The sequence below is a fragment of the Sus scrofa genome, chromosome 2, assembly GCF_054392235.1.
Source record: "Sus scrofa isolate SSC_HxYL_T2T_F1_AM1 chromosome 2, Sscrofa_HxYL_maternal_Yorkshire_Landrace_v2.0, whole genome shotgun sequence".
Classification (NCBI taxonomy): Eukaryota; Metazoa; Chordata; class Mammalia; order Artiodactyla; family Suidae; genus Sus; species Sus scrofa.
Window position 1 is genome coordinate 9,981,056 of NC_139384.1, and position 26,443 is coordinate 10,007,498.

At 59.4% G+C, this 26,443-nt stretch overlaps 1 protein-coding gene across 1 annotated transcript in view; it reads left to right on the plus strand.

Moving 5' to 3' along the window:
• Positions 1-26,443, plus strand: part of SYT7 (synaptotagmin 7) — a 64,955-nt gene that overhangs the window by 34,364 nt on the left and 4,148 nt on the right. Inside the window, exons 4-12 of the mRNA XM_085010944.1 lie at positions 519-650; positions 1,570-1,794; positions 5,157-5,525; positions 9,459-9,581; positions 14,360-14,495; positions 18,789-19,059; positions 23,085-23,254; positions 23,797-23,911; positions 24,380-24,579. Of these exons, the coding sequence (XP_084867070.1) occupies positions 519-650; positions 1,570-1,794; positions 5,157-5,525; positions 9,459-9,581; positions 14,360-14,495; positions 18,789-19,059; positions 23,085-23,254; positions 23,797-23,911; positions 24,380-24,579 (1,741 nt within the window). The remainder of the gene's footprint in view (positions 1-518; positions 651-1,569; positions 1,795-5,156; positions 5,526-9,458; positions 9,582-14,359; positions 14,496-18,788; positions 19,060-23,084; positions 23,255-23,796; positions 23,912-24,379; positions 24,580-26,443) is intronic.

The window sequence follows — 26,443 nt, forward strand, 5'->3', positions numbered from 1 at the left end:
GAGCCTGTCCCCAGAGCAGCCCTGTGAGGTAGCTGGAGGAGGGGAGAACCTCAGGTCTTCCAGAACGGGGCCTCGGCAAGAGAGGGGGCCCAGCCAGCGGGCAGCGGGGTCTGATCGACCTTTCAGCAATTTCCAGCCAGAAACCAGCACCCTGTCCTCCTCCCCGCGTTCCCCCCCCCCCCGCCCCGTCATCACCATCCCACCCCCGGCGGTGACCCCGGCCCCCTCTCCTTCTCCCTTCCTCTCTCACCATCTTTCTCTCTCCCACCAGCTTCCCGGGTGCGAGGCTCCGGTCTGCCCGCCTGCAGCGTGCCTCCCTTCGCGTGCCTTCTCCCGCCCTCGAGTGTGTGCGGGCGTGTGTGCGAGTGTGCGTGTGCCGCCCGCCTCTCTTCCTCCCGCAGGAGCCGACCGGCCCGCCCCTCCCGCTGCGCCCCGGGCCCCTCTGCCTGCCCAGGACTTGTGGTTCTTGTTTCTTCTTGCATCTCCCTGTTTTCTCCCCTCTCTCTCTGCCCCTCCAGCGATCTAGACAGAGACTTTTGGAATAACAATGAGAGCACAGTGCAGCAGAAATGGAGCTCCTACCCTCCCAAGGAGTTTATTCTAAACATTTCACCCTACGCCCCTTATGGCGACCCACGACTGTCCCTCAAGTGAGTGACTTTACCTGGTTTGATCATACGTACGAGTATCCGCGCACACCCTCCTTCCCCCCTCCCGGCCCCTCATTCCTCCTGCCCCCCCCCTCCCCGCGCACCCCATGGGTAGGCTGACCATGGAGACGAGCAACCCCTCCTGCCCCCGCTCTCGCCTGCCTGCCCCTCTCCTGTCCCCTCCCCCAGGGCCAGCCACCAGGAGCGCCCCTCCCCCTCCTCAGCCACACCCGGCCCCCCCAGCTGGTCCCCGTGGCCCCCCCCCCCCCCGTGCAGTCAGGATGGGGTTGCCCGTTTTGGTTTTTTTTTTGGTTTTTTCTTTGGTCCCCTCCTCTCGGTGTGGCTCGCTTCTTCCTCCCTGCTGTGTGCTGCTGCCCTGGCTGCTCTGGTGGTGGTCGGTGGTCCTGGCGGTGGTGGCGGTGATTGGCGGTGGTGGTGATGAACTCTGACTAACACGGCTTTCTCTCTCTCCCTGCCTTGGGGGCCTCCTGGCCTGGACAGCCCGCTCTTCCTCCGTCGTTAACCCTTCGTTGTCCTGTGGGATAGAGTTGGAGGTGGCTGCCCTCCCCCCACCCCCGCCGCCCCTGCCCCAGGCGGTGGGGAGGGGGGTCCCCCTCCGTTGTCGTGGTGCGTTGTTCTCCGACCCCCCCGCCCCCTCCGGCCCGCCCAGTCCCCTCTCTCCTCTCTGCAGGCTCTGCTGGTGACCCATTTGCAGTGCTCATGTCTCTCTCTCTCTCTCTGTCTGTCTCTTGTCCGTCTGTCTCTCTCCTCCTCCTCTCTCTGTCTCTTTCTTCCTTTTATCTGTCATTGTTTTTCCTCCTCTTACCCCTCCACCCCCACCCCCACGTGTGGCCTGCCCTCTCTCCCCCACCGCCACCCCCGGTGCCCCTCTGGCCCGGCTGCCTCGTGGTGCCTCCAGTGGCACCCTCCTGGCGAGCGCCAAAGTGGCCGCCGCGGCGGGGCTGGCGGTGGAGCGGGAAGGCCGGCTGGGGGAGAAGCCGGCGTCGGTGCCGCCACCCGGAGAGGACGCCTTGAGAAGCGGCGGGGCTGCCCCCAGCGAGCCGGGCAGCGGTGGCAAGGCGGGGAGAGGCCGCTGGCGGACGGTGCAGAGCCACCTGGCCGCCGGGAAGCTCAACTTGTCCAAGTGAGTGATGGCCCCACGGCCGCCGGAGCCGTGAGCTCGGGCCTGCCCCCGCCAGTGTGGACAGAGGGACCCCTGGCATGCCCACTGCTGCCCCCAGAGGTGCCGTCCTCGGCCCCTGGCTCATCCCATCCCTTCATGAGACTCCCATCGTCCTTGCCAGCCGTGCACTGTGCATCTCCGCCTCCGGCCGCTGCCCCATCACTTTCTTTCTTTGCCAGTGACCAGGTCATTCCATTTTCTGCCCCCAGGGCAGCTTCATTTCAGTCCTTGGGTCATCCCATCCTCTTTGATTGGCCGCCCCATCTCAGCCTCCAAGGGCAGCAGGCCGTGGTTATTAGCCATCGGACCATCCATCCCTGGGGAGCCGACCCACTCTCAGCCTGTTCCCTCTTACAGCCAGCAGAGGGCTCTAGACCCAGACGTTGAGCCATTTCATTTCGACCATCAGGTGACTCCATTGGCTTGTCCCAGTCTTGCTTGCACCATGACACCATCTGTTCCACAAGCCCACCATGAGCAGCCAGGAAGGCCCCATTGGCTCATCCTCATCTCAGCCATCCCCATGGGCTGTCCCCGTCTTGGTCAGTGAGCTGTCCCACCGTCACCTGTTGGGATTGTGTGTTCTTGGAGGTTGGGTTGCTGAGCCTCCGCTAACTTCTCTTTTCTAATGAGGGTGGTCTGGACATCAGCCAGAAGAGCCGTTTCCTTTGTAATAGCTGTCTGAGCTGGCCAAACAGTCAGTCCCTTCCCCAGAGCAACAGGCATAGGGTCTGCCCCTTTTCTTAACAGATAGCATGTTCCTTATCCCCGATGAGGCAGCCTGATTCTCATCTTGGCTCTTAGAACCTTCCATTTCTGTACAGCGGAGGCTTCCAGGCTCTAAATCCTTTGAACTATGACCGTTCTCACCCACTGGGACGTAGGTTCCATTTTCAGCCTTTAGAACTGCCTCGTTCCTGGCTAATGGAGCAGCCTCTCACTCAGAAGGCCAGCATCCCTGACCCCTTCTTCGCGGTTGGGCTGGTTCTCTTCAGAAAGCCTGTGGTTCCCGCCGTCGGGACCAGCATGGGCCACCTGGCTGAGACCCCATCTGCTTGGTGGCCCGAGGGAGCACCAGCCGATTTCTCCGCTGACCTTGAGCCTCAGGAGGGCCCCCGAGGGAAGCGCCACACCCCTTCAGAGAGCCAGGCCCAGGGCCCCGCCCTCGCCAGGTTGCCCCAGCCACAGACTCCAGGCTGGCTCAGGCCTCCATGCCATCCGCTGGCTCCAGGCCTGGAGGAACCAATTTTAGTTTCCTGTGACTGAGAGGTTGTAAATTGGACTAATTTGGGATGTGATAGAAAACCAAAATGAGGTCAGCAAGGAGAAGGAGGAGGCTGCCACCCAAGGGCCGTCCTCCCCCTTCCGTGGCTGGCCCCCGGGGGAGCTGTGGGCCTACCTGGCCAGCCAGGCCTGGGCCTGCCCCTGATGGTCACCCCGATTCCAGGCCTGAGCCAGGCAAGGCCGCTGCCCGTCCCAAGACCCCAGCTAAAGCCATGTTTTGCTTTTCTTTCTTTTCTTTCTTTCTTTCTTTCTTTCTTTCTTTCTTTCTTTCTTTCTTTCTTTCTTTCTTTCTTTCTTTCTTTCTTCCTCCCCCCCTTCCTTCCTCTTCTTTCTTCACTTGCTTTCTTTCTTTTCTCTTTCCTATCCTCTGTCTCTCCCTCTTTTGCTCCCATTCTTCTCTCTTTCTCTCAGCCCACAGGGGCAGCCTAACTGTTGTCCTTTTGGTTCCCAGGGTAGGCTCAGGGGGTGAGTCGGGCTGAGGTCTGGCTGCAGTGGTGAAAGTGGCTCCAAGGGTCCTGGGGGCCCCCTCAAGCAGCTCAGGGGTACTGGCTGCCCTGTGGCCCTAGACCAGGAGGTGGCCTGCGATCTCCATAAAGGGCCGGAAAGGAAATACAAGTCGCATTGTCTCTTTTTATCATGACTCAACCTGGCCCCTGGAGCCCCTTAGCAGCCGCAGACAAGATGTAAATTAGTGACAATGGCCGTGTTCCAGTGAATTTTTATTTACAAAAGCAGGTGGCAGCCCATATTTGACCCACAGGCCACAGTTTGCCGACTCCTGCCCTCGACCCCTGGAATGGGAGATGGAGGGAAGGAACCGAAAAAGAGGAGGTTGGGGACCTCTGAGTCCCTGACCCTGCCTGCAGCTGAAGTCTGGGGCCAGGAGACAAAGCAGGCAGATTGCCCCCGGGAAGGCCAGGGGTCTCTGACTCCTTCTGCCTCCACCTCCTGAGACCCTGGCAGCATCCGCAAGGGAGAATTGACCAATAGCACACTTCCCTGGGCCTGACCTCATTAGGTCCCCATGGCAACCCCGTGATGGAGGCAGCTCAGGAATTTTTTATCCCACTTTACAGATTCGACTCCCTTTTCCAAAGTCCCACAATTAGGAAGCTGCAGAGGTGGGGTTGGAACTGGGTCTCTCTGACTCCATACGGCCTCCTGTCTGTCCTTGCCCTGCTCCCAGCATGGTTCAGAGATGCTGGTGGCCCACGAGGCAGGAAAATGCCTAGAGGACAGGATAATGACCCGTTCTTCATCAGAACCGTGGCAAAGTGGCCCAGCGGTTGCCGGGTCCCCTCCTCCGACCGGGAGTCTGTCCTTCCCCAGATACCAGGAGAGGTCATTAAGGCTCAGAAACAAGGAACCCCAGAGGGAGGGCAAAGATCGTGCCACAGCCCGAACCCCGCGAGGCAGCACCAGCCACAGGGCGGAGGTCAGGGGGCCTGAGGACATGCCCCAGCCTCTGAGGACAAAGCCTCACAACTGCCATCCCCGGACTCACACGCGTTACTAGGCCAGCTCTGCGCTGGCCTGGATTTCCTCGCGTCTCCAAAGGCCAGTAGGACTGAGAACACAGAGGCAGACTTTCCTGGGGTCCCCCAGTGAGACGGCAGGAGGGGGTGGCCCAGCTCCCTCCACCCCCTCCCACTCCAGCATGACAGGCAGCCGCAGGGCCCCGGGACCCGCCTTCACCACGCAGCCTTGGCAGCTCCCACCGCCCACTCAGACCAGCAGAGAGGTCGGCTCAGATCAGACAGGAGGTACCTGGGCCCTAGCTGAGCGAGGGCCGGGGTGGGGGGCCAGGCGGGGCCGACCTGGGGCCTCAGGGTGGGCGCAGGGCTCTGTGGCCTCCTGGGTGTGGTGGTGGTGGCGGCGGCAGCGGTGGCAGCAGCGACAATTGCGATGGAGGTCCGGCGAGGTCCGGCAGAGCGCGCCCTGCACTGGGGCCTCCTGGTCCTGGCCCTAGGCTTCTTGCTCCTCCACTGTGATCCCTTCACCTGCTTCTCCTTTCTCTCCTCTCCTCCACCCGCCCCAAGTTTCGAGGACTCCACCCTGTCCACGGCCACTACCCTTGAGTCTATCCCCAGCTCCACGGGAGAGCCGAAATGCCAGCGACCCCGCACCCTGATGCGGCAGCAGAGCCTGCAGCAGCCGCTGAGCCAGCACCAGCGGGGCCGGCAGCCCAGCCAGCCCACCACCAGCCAGAGCCTGGGCCAGCTGCAGGCCCACGCGGCCTCGGGGCCAGGCCCCAACCCCCGGGCCTATGGCCGGGGCCAGGCTCGGCAGGGCTCCTCGGCCGGCTCCAAGTACCGGCCGGCCGGCGGCCGCAGCCGCTCCAACCCGGGCAGCTGGGACCACGTGGTGGGGCAGATTCGAAACCGAGGCTTGGACATGAAATCCTTCCTGTAAGTCCCCCCCTTGAGCGGCCCGGCCCCCACCTCCCCGACCCAGCCTCTTTCCTCCCCGTCTCCTTGGAAGCGGCTGGCCCTGATGGACTCCGAACCTTCCGTCTTCCGAGGCAGGGTGCCCTGCAGACTTGGCCGCCCCTTCCCCCGTCTCTCGTGGCTCGTGCCTGAAGTAGTGCCCCCACCCCGCCCCCCCACGAAGGACTTGTACCTGAGCCACCCTTCTGAGGAGCCCAGTCCCCTCAGTCCCCTGGGGCTTGGAGACGTTTCCCCCTAAAAGTCAGTGGAGACAGTAGAGGATGTTACTGAGGCCCTCGGGTCTGTCTCTCAGCTTCGCGGCCAGTCCCAGGCTGCTCCCGGCCTCCCTGCGCTCCCGTGACTTCTCTCCTCTCCTCCCTCACCTGGCCTCCTTCACCCCATCGCCCAGGCTTTGCCTCCTCCCCTCCAGTTTAAAGTCTTCCCTGTAACCAGACTCTGCTCATCGCCCTGCCCCGCACTTCCTCCCTCCCCCCCCACTTCCCCTGTCCCTTCCTCGGGGCCCTGTCCTCCACGCTGCTCCGACCTTCTAAAGCCACCTGCCCTCCAGCGCCTGCCGGGCTCTAGCCATGACCCATTCCCTGAGGACAAACCTCAGAGGTTGCCCCCAAAGCTTAAGAAAATGTGCCCGAATCAGAGCTTTCTTTCACGTGGACAGGTCAGAGTAGTGACAACACACCCGGTAGGAGCCTGGCCTTAGCCCGTCCCTCTGCTGTGCGTGTCCCCTCCACCCCCCACCGTGTGCCCCCTTGCCCCGCCCCCACTGGCAGGGCCCCGCCCTGGTGTCCCCCTGGGCATCTACACTCACTCTCAGAGCCCAGGACAGGCCTGGGCTCTAGTCCCTGACGTTACTGGCCTAACATGACCTTCCTTCCAGGCTCTGGGGATTATTCCCATCGCCTAGGTCTTTCCTGGGAGCACTTTTCACGGAGCAGGAGACCACCAGCACACTAAGCCTGGGACAGGAGAAAGGGAGGAGGAAGGGAGAGGCCAAGGTCAAGGCCCAGCTCCCTGGCCAGATGTGGGCATTCGGAAGGCAAGCAAGTCCCTCGGAGCATCCTGCCTCTCGGGCTGGAACACCGAGAGGGCGGTCAGGAGTGCTGCCCCTGGGAGCGTCGCCCGAAAGGAAGACACTTTTCCACGCCAGCTTCCCATCACCATGCAAGAGGCCTGTGGCCCTGGACAGACAGGACATGCTGCCTGTGACTCTACCTGGCAAAAGCGGGCATCGCATCTACTGGGGCTTTCCCCACCCAAGGACCCCCAGGAATCCAGCCGGATGCCAGCATGAGACAAGGTGGCCAGCAGAGCCTCCTGGCTTCCAGGCGGTGGTTTGTTCCGGGACGGATGCTGTGGTCCTGGCATGGACAAGGAAAGTGGTGGGGATTGGTTCTGCTGTGGCTTGAACAGAACCGAGAGCCAGCTGGAACCCTGCACCCCTCTGCGCCTCCTGACCTCAGGCTGCTCTCGGCAGAGCCACCCCCCTGCATCTCAGTCCAGCAGCCATCACACAGGGCAGGGGCTGTGCCCAGGCTCTGGGAAGAAAGGAGCCAGCGGCAGGAAAGCCCTTGGGTACCATCTCTTCCCCACCCGCAGCCTCTAGCCAGCGGGATTTGATGAGCATCGCTGCCCTTCTGCCCACTCCAGCTTTCACATCCCTCCCTTACTGGCCGCCTCCAGGGCTCACCCCAAGCCCCCACCTCCTCCTCCACTTGCAGCCCCTCACAGCAGGGGTCTGCAAACTTTTTCTGTAAAGGGCCAGATTATAAATAATTCAGGCTTTGAGACATGTGCTCTCAATCACATTTTTTTTTTAAACAACCCTTTAAAAATGTACAAACCATTCTTAGCTTGTGGGCTGTGCAAAAACAGGCCACCAGCTGCAGTTGCCATCGGCCCCTGACCCCTGCCTGATGGTTTAGCTGGCATGTTTCTGACACCCTTCTCTTGCCCCAAACGCTGGGAGCTCAGGTAGAGAGTCAGGGTGAGAGGTGCCCCCCAACATCCCCCCCTCAGAGGGAGAAGGCATTCCTTGCCTCGGGATGTGACCCCCCGCCCCCAACGCCGCCAGCTTCTCCCCTCTGTCCTCCTCTTGCCCCTCCCTCTCGCCCCTGTGGCTGGTCAACGCCAGGGAGGATGACAAATCAGGAACTTAGGCAGAAGAGCCAGTTCGATTTTAAGAGCAAAAGGAGTATCTGAAAGATGCATTAACCAGGGAAAAACATGTTTTCGTTGGCTTTGCCTTCCCCCAGCACAACCAGCTCCCAAATAGCCAAATGGAATTTTCCCAACTCTGAAACGGTACCGGTGGGCAGGGACTACAAAGAAAATGAAGATGCGGTCCTGAGGGAAGTGGGGGGGCGTTGTTTCCCGAAAGTTCGATGCCAGTGGGAGTGTCGGTCTGGAGTGACCACACCAGGACAATGATGCAAAGACAAAGCAGACGCTGTCTCCGAGGTCTGGACCCCATGGCCACCGCCCATTTTCCAAGAGCCCAGCGCCCCACCCCTCCCCTCGGACATCATGGCTCACTGGTCGGGTTCCCTTTTTGACCACCTCTCTGGGAAGTAGCCATGGCCAGGAGTTCCTCTCTGAACCTTGCCCTCCTGCATGGCGGTTGAAGTGCCCGACTTCCTGACCTGGGACCTCCCACCTTCCAGAACATTCCATCGGGCTTATCATCTTTTTTCGAGGCCCTTCTTGGGACATGTTTTCCCACCTGCCCCATCCAAGAATTCCTGTCTCTTTGTTCAGATGAGAACCCATTGCTGGAGGAGCTTTGCAAAGCACCCAGAAGACGCCCGCAAACTCAGCCGACGGTTTTGAGGGGCCCTTTCCCCCTGAAAAGGGCAGGCAGCCCCGCAGTTGCCCAGCGGTTCTCTGAGAAAGCTCCACACTAAAGATGTCATGCCTTGAGTTCTGGCCCCACGCTGCCACCCGCATGTCAACTCCTGGTCCACCTGGACGGTGCCTCCCGCAGAGCAGGGTCCCTCTGGACGGTCCTCGCTGTGGACACAGGCTCCCTCGAGTCCTGCCAGGACTGCTCCAGACCTTGCTTGCTTCCTGCACTTTCTCTCCCTCCTGAACCACTTCTCCAAGGAAAGATCCCTCAACTGGACCCCAAAGCCTTAGTGGTTTCCAAGATCCAGGAAGGGAGCATCCCCATCACCAGGAAGGGGACCGTGGAGAAGGCCTGTGATGGCCAGCACGCCGCATGCCGGAAGAGGCTTACCTCCTCCAACGGGCCCTGTGTCCACAGACCTGGGGGAGGGCGCGCCTGAGACCCGCTCCTGGCATCAAGCATCCCTGGCTAACCATGACCCCGAGATGCCCTTCGGAGGGGCTTCCCCGGGTGCAGTGCCCACTGGATTGCCACACTTTCCGAGAACCTCCCGCCCGGCAGCCCAAACCTGCCCGCGCATCCTACAGCGAGACGGCCACAGAGCCCTCCCTCTCCTCCCAGGGGCCCAGGTGGTCTGAGCCAATAGCCTCTGGCCTTGGTTCAGCCGGAGGTGAACCAGCCTTTGGAAATGGACCACATCCCAGGGCCCGGGCTCCGCTCCCCACAGCCCCCAGCCTTCCCCACGTGTTTCCTCGGGACGTCCCCCATCCCAGGCCATCTCCCAGGCCTCTGCCCAGCCCCTTCCCTGTGGCGAGCTGGGGTCTCAGGCTGCGGATGCCTCCCCTCCGTCCCTGCCTCCCGCCTCCCCCTCTGCTCTCCAGCTATCCGCAGTGCTAAAGTTTGGTTTCTCTTCCGCAGGGCCAGTTTCTTACGCTTTTTTCTTCTCTCTCTTTGTCTCTGTCTCTCTCTCTCTCTCTCTCTCCTTCCCCTCCCCGCCCCCGCCCGTGGGGCCTCCTCCTTTCACCCCGGCTGGTGGGCTGCCCACCCCCGGGCAGGGAAGGCCGGATGGTGGTGCTATCCTTGGTCTTAGGGCTTTCGGAACAGGATGACTTTGCCAATATCCCTGATCTGCAAAACCCAGGAACCCAGCAGAACCAGAACGCTCAGGGGGACAAGAGGTACGAGCACAGGCGAGGGCCTGCGGCGGCGGCGGCAGCAGCGGCAGACACGGAGGCGCGGAGAGGCTGCCGGCCTCAACCGGCCAGCTGCTGGATGAGGCGGAGGCGCCTTCAGCGGATGCTGGAGCAGGAGGACGGCCCCCTCCCCAGCCGGTGCCCTCACACATGCCACCTCGGGGGTGTCCCTTGGGTCTGAGGCCAGTGTGACTGTCCTGGGACCATTCTGGATCAAGCCTGCTCCCTGGGCATGCCCGCCCTTGCCCGGAGCAAGCCAGCCTCTCTGGCCCATCCTCCTGCTTGGCTCCCCTCTGCTATGCCCTCATCTTTCATCTCTGCCCCACCCCACCCAGAAATCCCAGTTTCTCCGGCGGTTGGTGGGCGGCGGGGATGTTAGGGAGGGGCCCCCGGCCCGTTCTCCCTCATCCCCACCACCTCAACCTCCCTCTTGCCTGGCGGTCCCGCCAGGGTGATGGTCACACACCCCACCCCACCCCCCTGCAGAGATGTGACCTGGCTGCTCTCGGCTGATATGGGGGAGGAGCCCCGGGTGGGGAGGGTCAGAGACATGGGAGAGGCCTGGTGACCAGAGAGAAGCAGAAAGACAGCCCCTGAGCCCAAGGGACCAGGAGAGGGAACGGGGTGGGGGTGGGAGGTGAGAGGAGCGGGCAGATGCTCCTGTCGCAGGGAGCCCTCCCCCAGGGAGTACCCCGTGTGGCCACAGCAGAGGGCCGGACATTCAGCCATCCATTGCCCCACCATCAGGAACACAGGGAAGCACCTTCTGAGACCCCCCGTCTCGGGGAGGGAGTGGCGCTCTCTCGTGGGGAAGGGGACGTGGCACCGTCAGAGGTCCCAGGGTTCAGGCAGCATCGCTAGCTAAGGCCAGGTGTTCCTGCACCTGGTTTGGCCGCCTCCTCTCACCTGGCCTTGGGCTGAGCCAGCCACACACCTGCGATCATGGGAGGAGGGCTCACTGTCTTGGTCAGGTGTACTTTTCATCAGACCAAAGGCCCACAGAAGAACACGCGGGCTGGCGGTCAGACCATCTCCTTCTAGCTGTGGCTTTGCCAGCGCCTCGTTCTGCAACCTTGGGCAAGTCACAGCCCTTCTCTGGGCCTCTGCTTCCTCATCTGTCAGATGAAGGATTGGCCAGGGTGACCCCTTCTAGCTCGGACATGCTAAGCCTCTAACGAGGGAGCAAGCCCTCAGGCTGGGGCACTTGTCAGAGCCTGTCAGCCAGGCAGGGACCCTGACACTCGCTCATTTAGAGGCCCGAAGGTGCAGGAAGGGACCGTCCCAGGCTGCTGCCAGGGGCCTGTGGGGTTGGGGGGGAAGGACAGGCCAAGTTAGCTGACCTGCCTATCCCTCCAAGTGGCTTCTGACAACCAAATCTCTTATTTCTCCCCATCCCAAGTTCACAGTTGCATGCCAGGGCTGGGCCAGGCCAGAAGTCCGCAGAGAGTGGGAAGGGAGAGTGAGACCGACTCTTTCCCTTGGTGACACAAATGGGGGGTCACACCCTGAGCCATGGGATGTGGGAGGAATGGCGCCCAGAGTTCCCGCTTCTTGGGCCAGGGGCTCAGAGCTGGGCCCCAGGCAGGACAGAGGGCCACGGGGAGAGAGCCGAGGGGCCACGGGCCCGAGGCTGCAGGAGGGGACTCGAACCCTCCGAAAGCCCGCTAAGAACCCCAGCCCCTTGCCGAGAAAGGTGCGAAGCGTGAGGGAGCAGGTGCAGGCTGGAAACGAGATTTCGCATCACCCACATGTTAATTAACCGGCACCATTTTCACCCACGGCCTATTTTTACCTCCTTGCCACTTGGGTCTCACTCCATAGTTTAACACTTTCATCCTGTCCAATCATTACATCCGTGGTCCTCTGCCTTCCTGGGAAAGATGGGTGGGGAGGTGGAGGCCCCTGGCCCTCTCCTCCACACAGCCTGACTTTCCGAGTAGACACAGGCCATTGCCACCTGGTCACACCCACCCCATCCTGGAAGCTCATTTCTCATGGCTGTTGAAGGGTTTCCCAGGCGACTGGTCACTGCCAGGGTGCTTCCTGCCCAGCACTTTCTCCATCCCCAGCCTTGGCATTGGTACCACCTACCAGGCACCAGGCAGTTTAGGCGCCACTCTGCGGGGTCTTGGCTGCATGGACCTTGGAATGTGGGATTGGGTCAGCTTCCTCCTCAGCTTCTGCCTCCAGACCCAGGGGTCTGCCCTTCGACCAGTGCCCTCTTCTCCACCCAGCTGACCCCTTGGTCCAATGTCTCCGGGGTAACGGGTGGGTGGCCCGTGGCCATTGTTGGGAAGGACATTCTGTCCCTGAGATCTGTCAGCAGCAGGCTCCTGGGAGACAGGAGGGTCCTGGACCACATGGCCACTCCAGGTCCCAAGCAAGGTGGGGGTGCATCTAGCAAGTCACTGCCCCCTATTCCCTGGGTCCTTGGTGGCCCTGGAGCCCGCCACCCCTATCCAGGATTCTGCTGTGCCCCAAGAACTTGAGCATGTTCCTGGTCCCGGGAGGGAGGGCGAGAAACCCAAGCTGCCCCTGGCTCCCATGCCTGCTGTGCCCCTTCTGTGCCATGCTGTGTCCGCCTCACCCCTTTGGCCCTGCACCCATGCACATCGTGCTCTCAGCCATTCCCCTCCTCCCTGCTCCTTGGGATCCAAATGGTTTCCACCGTGGGCCCCCCCGCCCCCCCCCCGCCACTGGAGTGGGGGGCGAGGCAGGGCTGGACCTGGCCACCCCATTGCTCCCCTCGCTCCAAAGCCACCATGTTTCTTCCGTCCCGGTGTGTGTCCCCCGCCTCCTCTCTGCCTCTCCTCTCGGCCGCCTTGCTCCTCCTTGTCCCCTTGTCCACGCTGCAGCCTCTTCACTCGTCTCCAACTAACCTTTCTCGGCCTCTCTCTTCCTCCCCCTCCTTCCTCCCACCTGCTTCTCACAGGGATGTCCCTGGGCCAGCGACGGGGCCCCTCCGTGTGTCTCTCACTCTCTGCCTCTGAGCTCCTGTCTCTCTGTCTCTCTCTGTCCTGTGACCTCCGAGAGCTCCCGTGGCGCTGACCATCTTTTCCCAGGCTGCTTTGCAGCTGTGCTGACGCTGTGGTGTGGCCAAAATAACTCCGACTTTCTCATACCTTCGGCAGTCAATCTCGGCTCTCTCCTCCTCTCCCACTCTATTTTTAACCTGACTTTACCTCTCCAGCTATTTCAGTCTCCTTTTCCTCCCCGTGCCTGTCTGCGTGAGCACGTGTCCGCGTGATTGTGTGTGCGCGTGCTCTGCTGTGGCCACGCCTCAGGGAGGGGGCCCTACGTGTCCCAGGTGGGGTGGGACGTTTCGGTGTCATCCGGGCAAGGCCAGGTCCTCACAGCAGGTGCACCGCGCATCTATTCTCAGGGTGTCTGTCCCTGAAACCGCTCCCTGCTTTTTCTGTTTCAGTGTGTCCCAATTCACATGCCCACCTTGGCATGCCCGCCCCCCCCACCAAATGTGTTTCCTCTCAGGACCTAAGTGTGCACATCGCTGTGTGTGTGTGTCATCTCGCTGCTCTGGTTGACCTGCCTGGTTGCCCCACCACCGCCCCCATTCTCTCTCTGTTGCCCTGGGGTGTCTGTGGGGCTTGCGTGCATCCGTGTGTGTGTTTGCGTGTATGTGTGTGTGTATGTGCACGCACACTCTGCTGTTGGGTCCTGGCGTCTCCCCTCCAGGGTCTGGCATATTACGTGCATGTCTGTCTGCCTGCCGAAGCCAGCTGTGTGCTGGCGGCTGGTCCGTGCCGAGGGCCATGGCTTGTGTCCAGCCTGCGTGTGTTTTCTGAGTCTGTGTCTGTAGTTATCTCAAAGCTATTCTGTTGTAGCTTGTCCTGAGCCCCATGCTCCCCATTCCCCGTCTCTTCCTCACTGCCTGTCCCCACCTCTCCTCCTCATGGGCTGTTCCAGCCTGGTCCCCCCGGGCAGGCTTTTAGTGCCAACTTCCTGAGCCCCAGCTAGATGGGGCCTGGGCTCACCACTCAGCCCCTGAGCCAGAGAGCCCAGTTTTCTGGGGATGCATAAGTTGGGGTGCCGATGGGGCCTGGATTCCTGGATTGGAACTGTCAGATCTGGGGCTTTTCGGTGGTACCCCGTCTTTCTCTGACCCTGGGTGAGAGCTTTATCCAATGTATAGTTCTCAGGGCTGAAGGAGTGTGGGGATTGGGGAGCGAGGGGGAATCGACTTGCCCTATGGGATAGGTGGCTGTTTAAATTAGTTTAAGTCAAACCAAAGTAACGATTCAGCTCTCAGTTGTACTGGCCACATTGCCAATGCTCAATAGTCACATGTGGACATAGAAAGTTCTACCGGACAGAGCTGTGTACACAGTGGTCCTGGCCTCATCCGATCAGACTCGTGTCCGAAGGGCACCTGTGTGTCCTGCTGAGCCTGAACAAACAGGTGGGGCCTCTGGGAGACGGGCTCTGGGCGTGTTTACCGAGGATAATGACGCGGTAGTGACCTGGACACGCCATCTCAGGAGCCTCCCTCCCAGGCTGGGACAAGCAGGGGCTGGAGGAGGCTGGGTTCTGGGAAACAGGAAGAGTGGGAGCCCTGCCCCAAAAAGCACCCACGGGGAAGTCAGGCGGGCAAGTCAGGCGGCTGCTTCCACGGACAAAGTCTCCCGCTGGCCTGTAGGAAGGGGCAGCTGCTTGGGTCTCAGAAGGTCTTGCCGCCACCGAGGCCCGTGGCGCCCAGCCCAGCCCACCTCTGTGTCCATCCTCATTCGGGCTTCGTCTGCCCCCAGGTTGCCCGCAGGAGGGAAGGCAGTGAACACAGCCCCGGTGCCGGGCCAGACGCCCCACGATGAGTCTGACCGCCGGACCGAGCCTCGCTCCTCCGTCTCGGACCTCGTCAACTCCCTCACCAGTGAGATGCTCATGGTGAGAAGGGCTGGAGGGCCGGGTGGCAGGGGGGCATGTGGAGCCTGGGGACAGCGTAGGAGTCGTGCAGGGGAGCCCGCGTGGTGGCTGAGTGAGCCCGGCCTGGGGTCTTTTCCAGCTCTTTCACCCAAACAGCCTTTCTGTGCCTCAGTTTCCTCTTCTGTCAAGGGAAGCAAAGAATCCCCACTCTCCTCCAGTCCCCTTCTGAGTTGAGCCAGGGGCTGAGAAAACCTGCATGATCCTGGAAGGAAAGGCTAATGGACCAAGGACTTGGGGTGAAGAGTGTCCCCTTTCTTGGAGCGGAGGGGAGTTCTCAGGTGGCGCTCCCAGTGGAGCTGGTCCTATATTCCCATTGCTGGGGGTTCAGCTGAGATCCAAGGAGATCAGGAGAGGCGTTCCTGTTGTGGCTCAGCGGTAACAAACCCGCCTAGTATCCACAAGGACGCGGGTTTGATCCCTGGCCTCGCTCAGTGGGTTAAAGATCCGGCATTGCTGGGAGTTGTGGTGTAGGTCGCAGATGTGGCTCAGACCTGGTGTTGTTGTGGCTGTGGTATAGGCTGGCAGCTACGGCTCCAATTCGACCCCTAGCCTGGGAACCCCCTACGCCGCACCTGTGGCCCTAAAAAAGACAAAAAGAGAGAGAGAGAGATCAGGAGAGCAGAACCCCTCTGGTCCTGGTCCCTGTGGGGGAGCAGCTGGCTGGGGTTCTCTTGTCCACACCCCACCCTCCCAAGATCCCAGCTGGGTCTGAGGTGTTTTCACTAAGGCAGATTGTGGTTTCATGTGGCGCCCCCTGGTGGCAGTAGTGAGTCACGGCCTTTTGCCCCACCTGTGCTTTCCAAAGAGCTCCTGGGTGTGGTCGCCAGGGCCCCAAGCCAAGACTGCTGAGTTTGGGCAGCCGGAGGTGTCAGGCAGGAGTCAGTCAGAGGTTTGGCAGCTCAAAAGTTCCAGGAAGGCTTGGAGAAGACATGAGGGGGGAAGCTGGTGCCTGCTAGTTCCTAAGGGGAAAAGGCCTTTCCTCTCCCTGGACCTGGGCCCCCTTCCTCCTCCTCCATCCCTCCTCCCGGTCTCCCCCTCCCTCCCACAGAGACAGAGAGAGGGAAGGGGGCTTGGTGGGCTCTCAGGCCTTCACTAGTCCTAACATCATTCAATTCAGAGTTCCCTTGTCCACTGCTCAGACACTGCAGCCCCCACCCTCCCTGAGGCCCCTGGAGCCCCAGGCCCCACCCTCCTGCCATTTGGGTTCTGGCCGCTCTGACCACCAGTCCCCACTGCTCTGGTCTAGCCCAGCTCCTCCTAAATTGTGACAGCACCCGAATCACCAGAGGATCTTGTTAAAATGCAGATTCCTAGAGTTCCCTGGTGGATGAGTGGGTTAAGGATCTGGCGTTGTCGCTGCTGTGGCACGGGTTTGATCCTTGGACTGGGAGCTTCTGCATGCTGGAGGCACAGCCACGAAATGCAGATTCCCAGTCAGCAGGCCCACTCTGGGCCCCAAAGTCTGCATTTCTCTTGGAAGCAGCTTAGAGCGTCAGATTTTCCCTGTGCCAGATCTGGTCTCCCTTGGGCCTCCCACCTCCCTCCTTCTCGCTGCCCCCTAGGCCCTGCGTGCCTGGTCCTCCTCCATCTTCCTGTCTGTCCTTCCCCACCCGGGGAGATGAGCCCAGCCAGCCCAGCCAGCCTCTCCTCTGGATGCGCCATCACCACCGTCCATCCAGCCTCCCTGCGCAGCCTCTTAATTGGTTACAGCTTCCCGGTAGCCAGGTTCCCAGAAGGGACGGCCCTTTCCCAGCCAGCTTGCCTGCACCCTTGCTGCCCCCAGGGAGGAACCAACTGCTGCCGCCACTGTTGCCACTGGCGGAGGGAGGAAGTGCCAGCCCCCCCACCCTCTCACCCGCTCAGCGGACGCTCAGAGGTGGGCAGGCGGGATCTAATGGCCTCGCCCTTGGCCAAAGCTGGTTCATTGGCATTAGCAGCGATGATCAGGACAAACTGGGCCAAGTAAACCATCAGCTGATCTGCAGGCCCCAGGCTGGCAGAAGCTGGCGGCAGGGGGGAGGTGTTAGGAAACAGGGGTCAGGCACCCATGGCCTCACAGGGACGGAGGGGAGGGCGCTGGAGAGGAGGCCTGGCCATACCGCCATCCGAGCTGCTTCTGCCCTGCTGGCTTCTACCAGAGCTGGGGCTCAGGCAGCACCTCCCCCAGCCCATAGTGGGGGTGGCTGGCCTGGTTGCCACGGAAACAGATCCAGGAGCTGCCCCAGCTGGTTAATTAGGGCCCAGGGCTCTGGTTTGGGAAGGCTGGCAGTGGGCACAGGGCCACTGCCCCTTTCGGAGGCGAAGTCCACTGGCCCAGCTCGGGCCTCCCACCCTAGACTACCTTGTTTGGGAAGCAAGAGCCAAGAGACCCGAGGGACCTCAGGTGGGGCTGGGGCCACCTGGGCTCCAGTTGCAAGGGTCTCCCTGCCTTTATTTATTTATTTATTTACCTTGGCTGAACTCATGACATGTGGAAGTTCCCGGGCCAGGGATCGAACCCAAGCTGCTGCCGTGACAACGCAGGATCTTTAACCTGCTGCACCACCGAAGAACCCCAAGGGTCTCCCCAACTCTGGAAGGAATGGCGAGGGGCAAGTGGTCTTGGCAGGCACTGCCTATTCACGCATGTCCCAGGCTTTCGGTCCATTGCCAGAAGGGGCCAGGCTGCACAGCAGGACCACAGAAGACATGTGGACCCCCTTAACCTTCCCTGGAACCCCATAACATAGGTCTGTCTTGTGGTGCTATTCTACAGATGCAGAAACAGAGGCTCAAAGGGAGTGGGGCTGCTTGGAGAAGAGGGAAGGAGCATGAGAGGGAAACTGGAGCTGGGTAGGAAAGCCAGATGCTCAGTGGGCCTGGGTAGAGCTAGCAGGGTTTCCTGGATCTGGCCAAGGGGTGGGGCTGGAAGGACCCTCTTCCACCGTGAGAAGAGCAGGGGAGGCAGCTCAGCCCCCCTCCGACGTCCTGGCGGGCCCAGGTGTGTGGCCGGAGCTGAGTGTGAGACATTGGATCTGAGGGTGAGAGTGAGGGCAGCTGGAAGGGCACCTTTGATCACAGCCTCAGCCACAGCAATGCCAGATCCAAGCCACATCTTCGACCTACAAATCGGCTCAAGGCCATGCCAGATCCTTAACACACCCCACTGAGCCAGGCCAGGGATCGAACCTGCATCCTCACAGACACTAGGTCAGGTTCCTAACCCACTGAGCCGCAATGGGAACTCCACTTCGGGAGCTTTTAGAGACAGGAGTGCCTGGGCCATGTGGACCCCTGTGTCTAGGGAGGGATCTGGGATGGAACCTGGAGCAGGACCCACGCCGCTGGGGGATGGGCAGAATGCCAAAACCTAGAACCGGGTGTCGCAGACGAGCAGCCACAGCTGAGAACATACTGGAATACTCCCCCCCCCCCCGCAAATACTTCCTATTATTTCAACATCATCCTGGGAATGTGACGCCCATGCCGCTCCCCATGACTGACAGGTCTGGGTCAGCCCCTAGGGCCAAAGGGCCACCGCCCAGGGGATGGGGACTGAATGCAAGTGTAGCCTCCCTTCCAGGAGTCCTCAGCCCAGGGGCAGTACCGTCATTTGAGGCTCCCATGAAACACTTCTGATAAAAAGAGAGACAGAGTTCCCGTGTGGCTCAGCAGTAAGGAACCCAACTCGCATCCATGAGGATGCAGGCAAGAAAACGTGCCTCTCTGGTTTTGTAAATCACATCATCCCCAGAACTCCGGAGAGTCGCTTTCCAAAGAAATAGCATGGTAAACTCTTTCGAGATGAGAAATCCCCCTCATCTGTTTTGTAGCCCGGGTTGTGTGTGTTGGTGTACTTCACAGCAGGGGTCCCCAGGGTCCTTCCCCCTGGTGGAAGGGTGGGAGGGCGGAGGAGGGGGCTCAGAGAGGCAAAGCAGCCAGTGGTGGTGGAGCCAGGGGTCGGGGAGGGGCAGACCCCGGATTTGAAGGACAGAGAGGCTGGGAACAGGGGCACACCCTGCTCTGGGGGTCAGGAAACAGGTGGTCCTGGCTCTGCCCCGCCCTCACTGTGAAACTCTGGGTGAGGCCCTTGCCCTCCACGTCAGCATCCTCAGCCAGATGCCAAAGCACCATGTGTCCCCATCAGCCCCACACGGTGACCGGCGGGGGAGAAGGCAGCTCTCGGTGGCTGGACTGGCCTTGGGCATGGAGGGGGCTTCAAGGAAGCAGAATCCGCCTCGACCCTGCCTGACCCCCCCCCCCACGTGCCCCCAGCTCTCCCCAGGCTCCGAGGAGGACGAGGCACACGAGGGCTGCAGCCGAGAGAACCTGGGCCGGATCCAGTTCAGCGTCGGCTACAACTTCCAGGAGTCCACGCTCACCGTGAAAATCATGAAGGCCCAGGAGCTGCCGGCCAAGGACTTCAGTGGCACCAGCGACCCCTTCGTCAAGATCTACCTGCTGCCAGACAAGAAGCACAAGCTGGAGACCAAGGTGAAGCGGAAGAACCTGAACCCCCACTGGAACGAGACCTTCCTCTTCGAAGGTGAGGCTGTGCCGCCCCTGTCCCCAGAGTCCCCTGTCCCCCTTTGCTGCACACCCGCACACATGTAAGCCACAGGCACGCGCACACACACACACGAACAGACACACCTGCACCCACACAGGAGAGTATCTCAACCTGAGGCATTTTGTGTCCAGCTGGGATGAGCTTACATCCAGCTGAGCGAAGGCAGCATCACAGCCAGAGGCCCAGGAGGAAAGCTGGGCCCCTGCCCACATACAGGCCCATCCTCAGGTGGGCAGGAAGGAGGGGAGGTAGCCACAGCGTCTCCTGCAGCGACCATAGTATAGTGGGTAAGAGCCCCGGCTGTGACCCAGGCTGCTTGAGTTTGCGTCTCAGCTCTGCCACTTCACTAGCTGTGTGACCTGGGACGAGTTCCCAACCTCTCTGTGCCATGGTTTCCCCATCAGTAAAAGAAAGATAATAGGGAGGGTCAAGGGAGTCCCTGCGGTGGCGCAGCATAAACAAACCTGACTAGTATCCATGAGGACACGGGTTCAATCCCTGACCTCGCTCAGTGAGTTAAGGATCTGGTGTTGCCATGAGCTATGGTGTAGGTCACAGATGCAGCTCGGATCCCGTGTTACTGTGGCTGTGGTGTAGGCCAGCAGCTGCAGCTCTGATTTGACCCCTAGCCTGGGAACGTCCATACGGCACAGGTGCAGCCCTAAAAAGACAAAAAAAAAAAAAAAAAAAAAAAAGTGAGGGTCAAACAGATCAGTAAAAGCACTAACAACACCCAGAAAACACTTTATACCCGATTGATAAACACACTCCATCTGCTCCCATTTTCCGACCCCTCCCCCACATGGACAGCCCCCGCAGAGGCCCAGGACAGGAGCTCGGAACCACAGCCCAGGGTCCCAAGGCCACGGATGTAGACATCCTCCCTCTCTCCTGCAGGCCCAGCTTATCTCTTATCTCTGAGGCTTCCAGGTAACCAGGAAACTGGGCGCGCGATCAGGGAGCAGTTTCTGTCCCAGGCTCTTTGGGTGCCTAGACCCCGCTTAGAGAAGCCATTAGGCTTTCTTGACAGCCCTGTTCAAGCAGTGAGAATAAATGCCCACTGTGCCAACTGCCTGGTGCCCTGGCTCTCTAGAACCTGCAGTGTGTGCCCCAGGAAATCAGCAAACTTCTCCATCTGGTGTCCCAGCCACTTGACGCCCCACCCCTTCGGCAAGGTGACAGCCAGCTCATTCACGAAATAAATCATTGAGGGTAAGCTAGTGGGTGCCTGTGTGTTTCTCCCCTCCTCGGTTCCGCAAGGGGAGCAGTTTAGAAATGGCACAACCAGTGAGAGGCTTGGCTATCTGCAGGGGTAAGTAGCCAGCCACTGGGGTGAAGTTTATGGGCAGAGCCCCAATCCACTGATCCCTCTGGAAGCATTTACCCGGCATCAGCTATGGGCAGGGCACTGTCCTTGGTACTGGGGGCACAGAAAAGAGGCACCATTACGACCCTGAGGGCCTTCCTTGGAGGACACAGATGTGTAAGTCATTAAGCCATACCCTGTGTGGCAGATGCTGCAAGAACCCAATATAAACTCTCCTTGGTGATGCTAAAAAACATTTCCCAGAAGAGCGGTCATTCAAGACAGATTCTTTTTTTTTTTTTTTTTTTAATGGCTCCACCCATGGCATATGGAGGTTCCTGGCCAGCGATTGAATCCAAGCTGGAGCTGCGACCTATAATGCAGCTGCCACAGTACCGGGTCCTTTAATCCACTGCACTGGGCTGGGGATCGAACCTGTGCCTCCACAGCGACCAGAACTGCTGCAGTTGGATTCTTAACCCACTGCACTACAGAGGGAACTCCCAAGATGGGTACTGATGGATCAATAGGAGTTTGCCTGATAAAAGCCTGCCTCTTTTGGTGTTGAAAAGAACTGGCTTAGGTGCAGGGACCTCTTGGAATCATCAGTATTTCCAGAACACTTGTCCTTGCCCATGTCACCTGAATAGATGCCAAAGGTCACTTGGATAGGTCCCTGGGGTACTCCAGGGTGAGCAAGGCACAGCCCCCTCAGTGTGAGGCTAGGCCTTGAAGAAATTTAGAGGCTGGAGGCTCGGGGAACGTAGGATTTCCCCTTCCAGCACTCCAGCTTCAGGCAGAGGCAACTCCATGTTTCTAGCGTCTCTAGCCAAAGGCACTAGAATCCTCCAGAACGCTTCCTCTCCTTTCATCTTCCCCACCGGTTGAGCGAAAGTATTCCGTCTCCTCTCTCCTTCTTGCTCACATCCCGGTCCAGGATCTCACCACCTCAGGCTTCCAGGCTGGCCTGTTGCCCCTGCACCCCCCAGGCCAGCCTCTCCTCCAACTAAGTCTCCCAAGGCCCGGGAATTGGGCTTCAGACCCTCCCCTGGCTCCCTGGGATTTTCCATCCATCCAAGCTCCTCCTGAGGGCTCTGCGCTCTGGCCTCACCTCCCGCTCCAGCCTGGCACACTCCAGCCGCTCCATCAGGCCCTTTCATGGGTATTTATTCATTTGTTCCATCACTGACTCACTTAACAAATATTTAATCGAATGCCTACTGCGTGCCAGAAACAGTGTTAGATGCTGGGATCCGGTGGTTGAGGACAGAGGCGTCTTCCTGGAAATCCTAGCCTGGTGGGAGAATCAGGCTCAAGGAAACAGATCAATCTCTACTATAGTCTGGAATACGTGCTGAAAGCAAAGGGCTAGTGCGAAGTTCCCGTCGTGGCTCAGCGGTTAACGAACCCGACTAGTATCCAGGAGGACTGGGGTTTGATCCCTGGCCTTGATCAGTGGGTTACGGATCCAGCATTGCCATGAGCTGTGGTGTAGGTCGCAGACGGGGCTCGGATCCTGTGTGGCTGTGATGTAGGCTGGCTGCTGTAGCTCCCATTTGACCCCTAGCCCAGGAACCTCCATACACTGAGGGTGCAGCCTTAAAAAGACAAAAAAAAAAAAAAAAATGAAAGTGCTAGTGTTTCAAACGGGGGATCTGACCCCGTCCGAGGACATCAGGAAACAAAGCTGAAACCTGATGGAAGAGGAGAGGCCAGGACAGGGTGTGATGGGACTGAGGCAGGAAAAGCTGGGGTGGCCAGAGCCCAGCCATTGAGGGAAGAGTGGTCGCAAGATGAGCGGGGAGAGGACAGTGGGCCAAGTCGTGGAAAGACTTGAAGCCAAGGCAGGGCACGCGGCTTTTATTCTAAGTGCACCAGGAGCCATTGAAAGGCTCTAAGCTGGAGAATATCGATGCAATTTCTATTTTTAAAAGCTCACTCTGGCTGCTGCATTGAGAAGGGGCTGTAGGAGAAAGCAGACACGTGGGGAGAGCGGTTTGGAAACTCTTGCAACTGTCTAGGCGAGAGGTGCCAGCGGCTTGGGATGGGAGGTGGCAGTGGAGCCCACGGACAGCAGCAGATCTATTAAGGAAGGGCGGAAGGACAGGCTGATGCGTTGGCAGCAGACGAAGGGGAAGCAGAGCCCTAGGACAGGTGTCTACCGCTCTTTCTTTACCTTTGCCATTTCCCTCTGTCCTGAGTCGTCCTGGGGCTGCTTTCTGGCAGCTGTGATGCTCTCAGGCAGGGCCACTCGCCCAGACTTGTTTTGGCATGATTGGCAGTGGCAGCACTGCCTGGAGAGCGAGGGGGCCGCTGCCTGGCCACCGAGACAGACACGCAATGAATGAATGGATGAATGGTCCCGGTCTGCTCTGTATTAGCTGTGGGACTTTGGGCAGGTAATATAAGCCATCTGAGCCTCAGTCTTCTCATCAGTAAAATGGGCAAGATACCAGCCATCCCACAGGATGGTCAAGGGAGACATGAGACTGTGACAGCCCTTGCTAAGCCTTCAGAAAAGTGTGAATGTGGGTGCTGCCTGCTGTGCCCAAGGAGGGCGGCAGCAGGGAGGCACAGGGCCAGCCCTCCTCCTCCTCCTCCTCCTCCTGCGATCTTCCTGCTCAAGAGCCGTGCCCTGCGCAGGCTCCGTGTGGCTGTTCCGCCTGGCTCTTCACCTGCGCTGTCTGTCCCCCAGGTTTCCCCTACGAGAAGGTGGTGCAGAGGGTCCTCTACCTCCAGGTCCTGGACTATGACCGCTTCAGCCGCAACGACCCCATCGGGGAGGTGTCCATCCCCCTCAACAAGGTGGACCTGACCCAGATGCAGACCTTCTGGAAGGATCTGAAGCCATGCAGCGATGGGAGTGTAAGGCCCCACCTGGAGCCCTTGGCTGACAGATCCTGTTCTGTTCCCTCCTCAACCTGACAAACGCGGCAGAGAGGGAGGGCAGGGAACGGCCGGACCTGACAGGGCAGCGTTTCCACCAGCTGGCACAGCGTCAGCGCTCTGCCTTTGGGAGCCTGATCTGTGACAAAGAGCCTGGGGAGCAGGGCACAGACCTGCCAGATGAAGGAAGACCTTCATCTTCATGCGTGTGCAGCCGCGACAGGCAGAGGGGGTGGCTAAGCACCCAGGCCTGAGTAGAGGGGTCCTGGTGCAGGGGGGGGCCTGACCTAGCCCCGAAGCCCTCTTGTTCTCCCTCCCAGGGGAGCCGAGGGGCGTGGCCCGGTCTCAGCCCGCCTTTTGCCCTTCCCAGGGGATGTCAAGGGGCGTGGCCCGGCCTCACCCCGCCTCTTGTCCCTCCCAGAGGAGCTGAGGGGCGTGGCCCGGCCTCACCCCGCCTCTTGTCCCTCCCAGGGGAGCTGAGAGGCGTGGCCCTAACTCACCCCGCCTCTTATCCTTCCCAGGGGAGCCGAGGGGAGCTGCTCCTGTCTCTCTGCTACAACCCCTCTGCCAACTCCATCATCGTGAATATCATCAAAGCCCGAAACCTCAAAGCCATGGACATCGGGGGCACGTCAGGTACTGGCTCTTCTCACCCACAGAGGGCGGACAAGCCGGCTGGGGAGGTTCTGGTGACATGGGAGTCACGCCGGATGTGGACAGCAGGGTCTGGGCTGTGCCCTCACCCCCACACCCCACCTCCAGTCTCAACACCTCTACCTTAGAGCTCTGGTGGCCATGTTTGGCGCACCCTCAGGGTCACCATCACCTTAGACTCCGTCCTTTCCAGAATGGGGAAGAAAGGGCACAGGATGGTGGGCAGACCTGGGTTGTAGCCCCAGCTCTGACACGCCTAGTCTGTGACCTCAGGTGAGACCTGGTCCCTCAGAGTCCTCATTTGTGGAGGTGATGGCTAAATTCCTTGCAGATCTTCCTTCCTCACGGCTTTCCTCACCCTCTGGGGACAGCACACACAGCCTCTCCTGCCCCCGCTTCCCCCCCCCCCCGCCCCGCTGCTCCTCTGACCCTTCCCCACCTGTCCCTCAGACCCCTACGTGAAGGTGTGGCTGATGTACAAGGACAAGCGGGTGGAGAAGAAGAAGACGGTGACGATGAAGAGGAACCTGAACCCCATCTTCAATGAGTCCTTTGCCTTCGACATCCCCACGGAGAAGCTGAGGGAGACGACCATCATCATCACGGTCATGGACAAGGACAAGCTCAGCCGCAATGACGTCATCGGCAAGGTAGGGGGCGCCCGGCAAGGGTCTGGCCTAAAAGAAGCAGCAGGGGCAGTGGGTGAACACGAGGCTGGATGGCAGGAGAGAGAGGCAATCCTTTCCCCTTCAGGGCCTCTGTTTCTTCTGAACATAAGAGGATTGGACAAGTTCTTCCCTCAATGTCCTACCGTGGATCCGTCCGTTCAGGATAGACCTGGAAGAGCAAGGAAGGAGGAGGTGGTAGGAATAAGTGCCCTGGATCCTCAAAAGATGGTTTTCTGGACAGGACCCTCTGACAGGGTAAAGATCTCAGAGCAATGTCATCAGGGTCCTATCTGCAGAGGGTGAGCTGCGCGGGGCTAGAGTTGAGAGCTGTAGTCAGGTTCCAAAGAGCTGGCCTCAGGAGTTCCCGTCATGGCTCAATGGTTATTGAACCCGACTAGCATCCATGAGGACGCTGTGGGTTAAGGATCTGGCGTTGCTGTGAGCTGTGGTGTAGGTCGCAGATGTGGCTTGGATGCTGCATTGCTATGGCTCAGGTGCAGGCCAGCAGCTATAGCTCTGATTGGACCCCTGGCCTGGGAACCTCCATATGCCATGGGTGCAGCCCTAAAAGACAAAAAAAAAGAGCTGACTTCAGTTCCCATCTCATCTGCTGTTAAACAGCTGTATGACCCTGGACAAGTCCATGGCCTCTCTGAGCTTCAGTGTTCTCATTTGTAAAATAGAGCTACTAATACCAACCCTACAGCACTTCACAGGCTGGTATAAGAATTGCCTGAGACACGTGGGCATTCTCCTTATAGAAAGTGATCTCTTTTCATCATATATTAACCAAAAATCCCTGCCTGGCCTTGAGTTTTCCCAGGATGTGATTTTGTGACCTAAATCCATTCGCTTTTCTGCTTTGAAATGTCTATTCTTGTGTTTGTTCATGGCTTAGCATTGAAAGTGTGGGCTTGAGAGTCATGCTGCCTGGATCCAGGTCCCAGTTCCACCTCTTAACAATCATAACCTTTAAGAGCTTCATTTCCTCCTCTTGAAATGAGAGTAAGACAATCCTAACCTCACAGTGTGCTGGGAGGAGTAAATAAGATAACCCGGGAGAGACGCTTAGCCCAGTACTTGGAACATATATGTTAGCTACTATTATAATGAAAGTTACTTTGGAAAAGTTCCTAGCAAGGGCATGTGTGTCCATTCTGGCATCGAGGTTTGACTAGGAACAGGCTGTAATCCAGTGATCAGGGCAGGTGGAGGGGAAGGATGGATGCCTAGCCTTTTGAAGCTGGATGTTCTTTGGATACCACTTATAGCTCCTTTAGAAAAAGCCCTACTATGGGAGTTCCTGTTGTAGCTCAGCAGAAATGCACCCAACTAGTATCCACGCGGATGTGGGTTCAATCCCTGGCCTCACTCAATGGGTTAAGGATCTGGCATTGCCATGAGCTGTGCTGTAGGTCACAGACACGGCTTGGATCTGGCGTTGCTGTGGCTGTGGCGTAGGCTGGCGGCTACAGCTCCGATTGGACCCCTAGGCTGAGAACCTCCACGTGTCATGAGTGTGGCCCTAAAAAGACAAAAAGACAAAAAAAAAGAATGAAAGAAAAAGCCCTACCTTCTGTTGACTAAACCAAGGGGAAGGTGGATTTGTTCTCACTTTGGACTGGGTAGCTGAGGGCTTTTGGCTTAGCTGTATGACCCCACAAGGCTGGGGTCAGCTGGGGGATCATGCCCACAGCCCCCTGTGTGAGACCCCTAACACAGAGGCAGGTAGGATTGAGCCAATGGTACAGAGCCCAAAAGACCTCGATTTAAATCCCTCTACACCGCTCATAAGTTCTGTGACTGTGGGTCAGTCTCTTAACCTCTGCACCTTAGTTTCTCCATC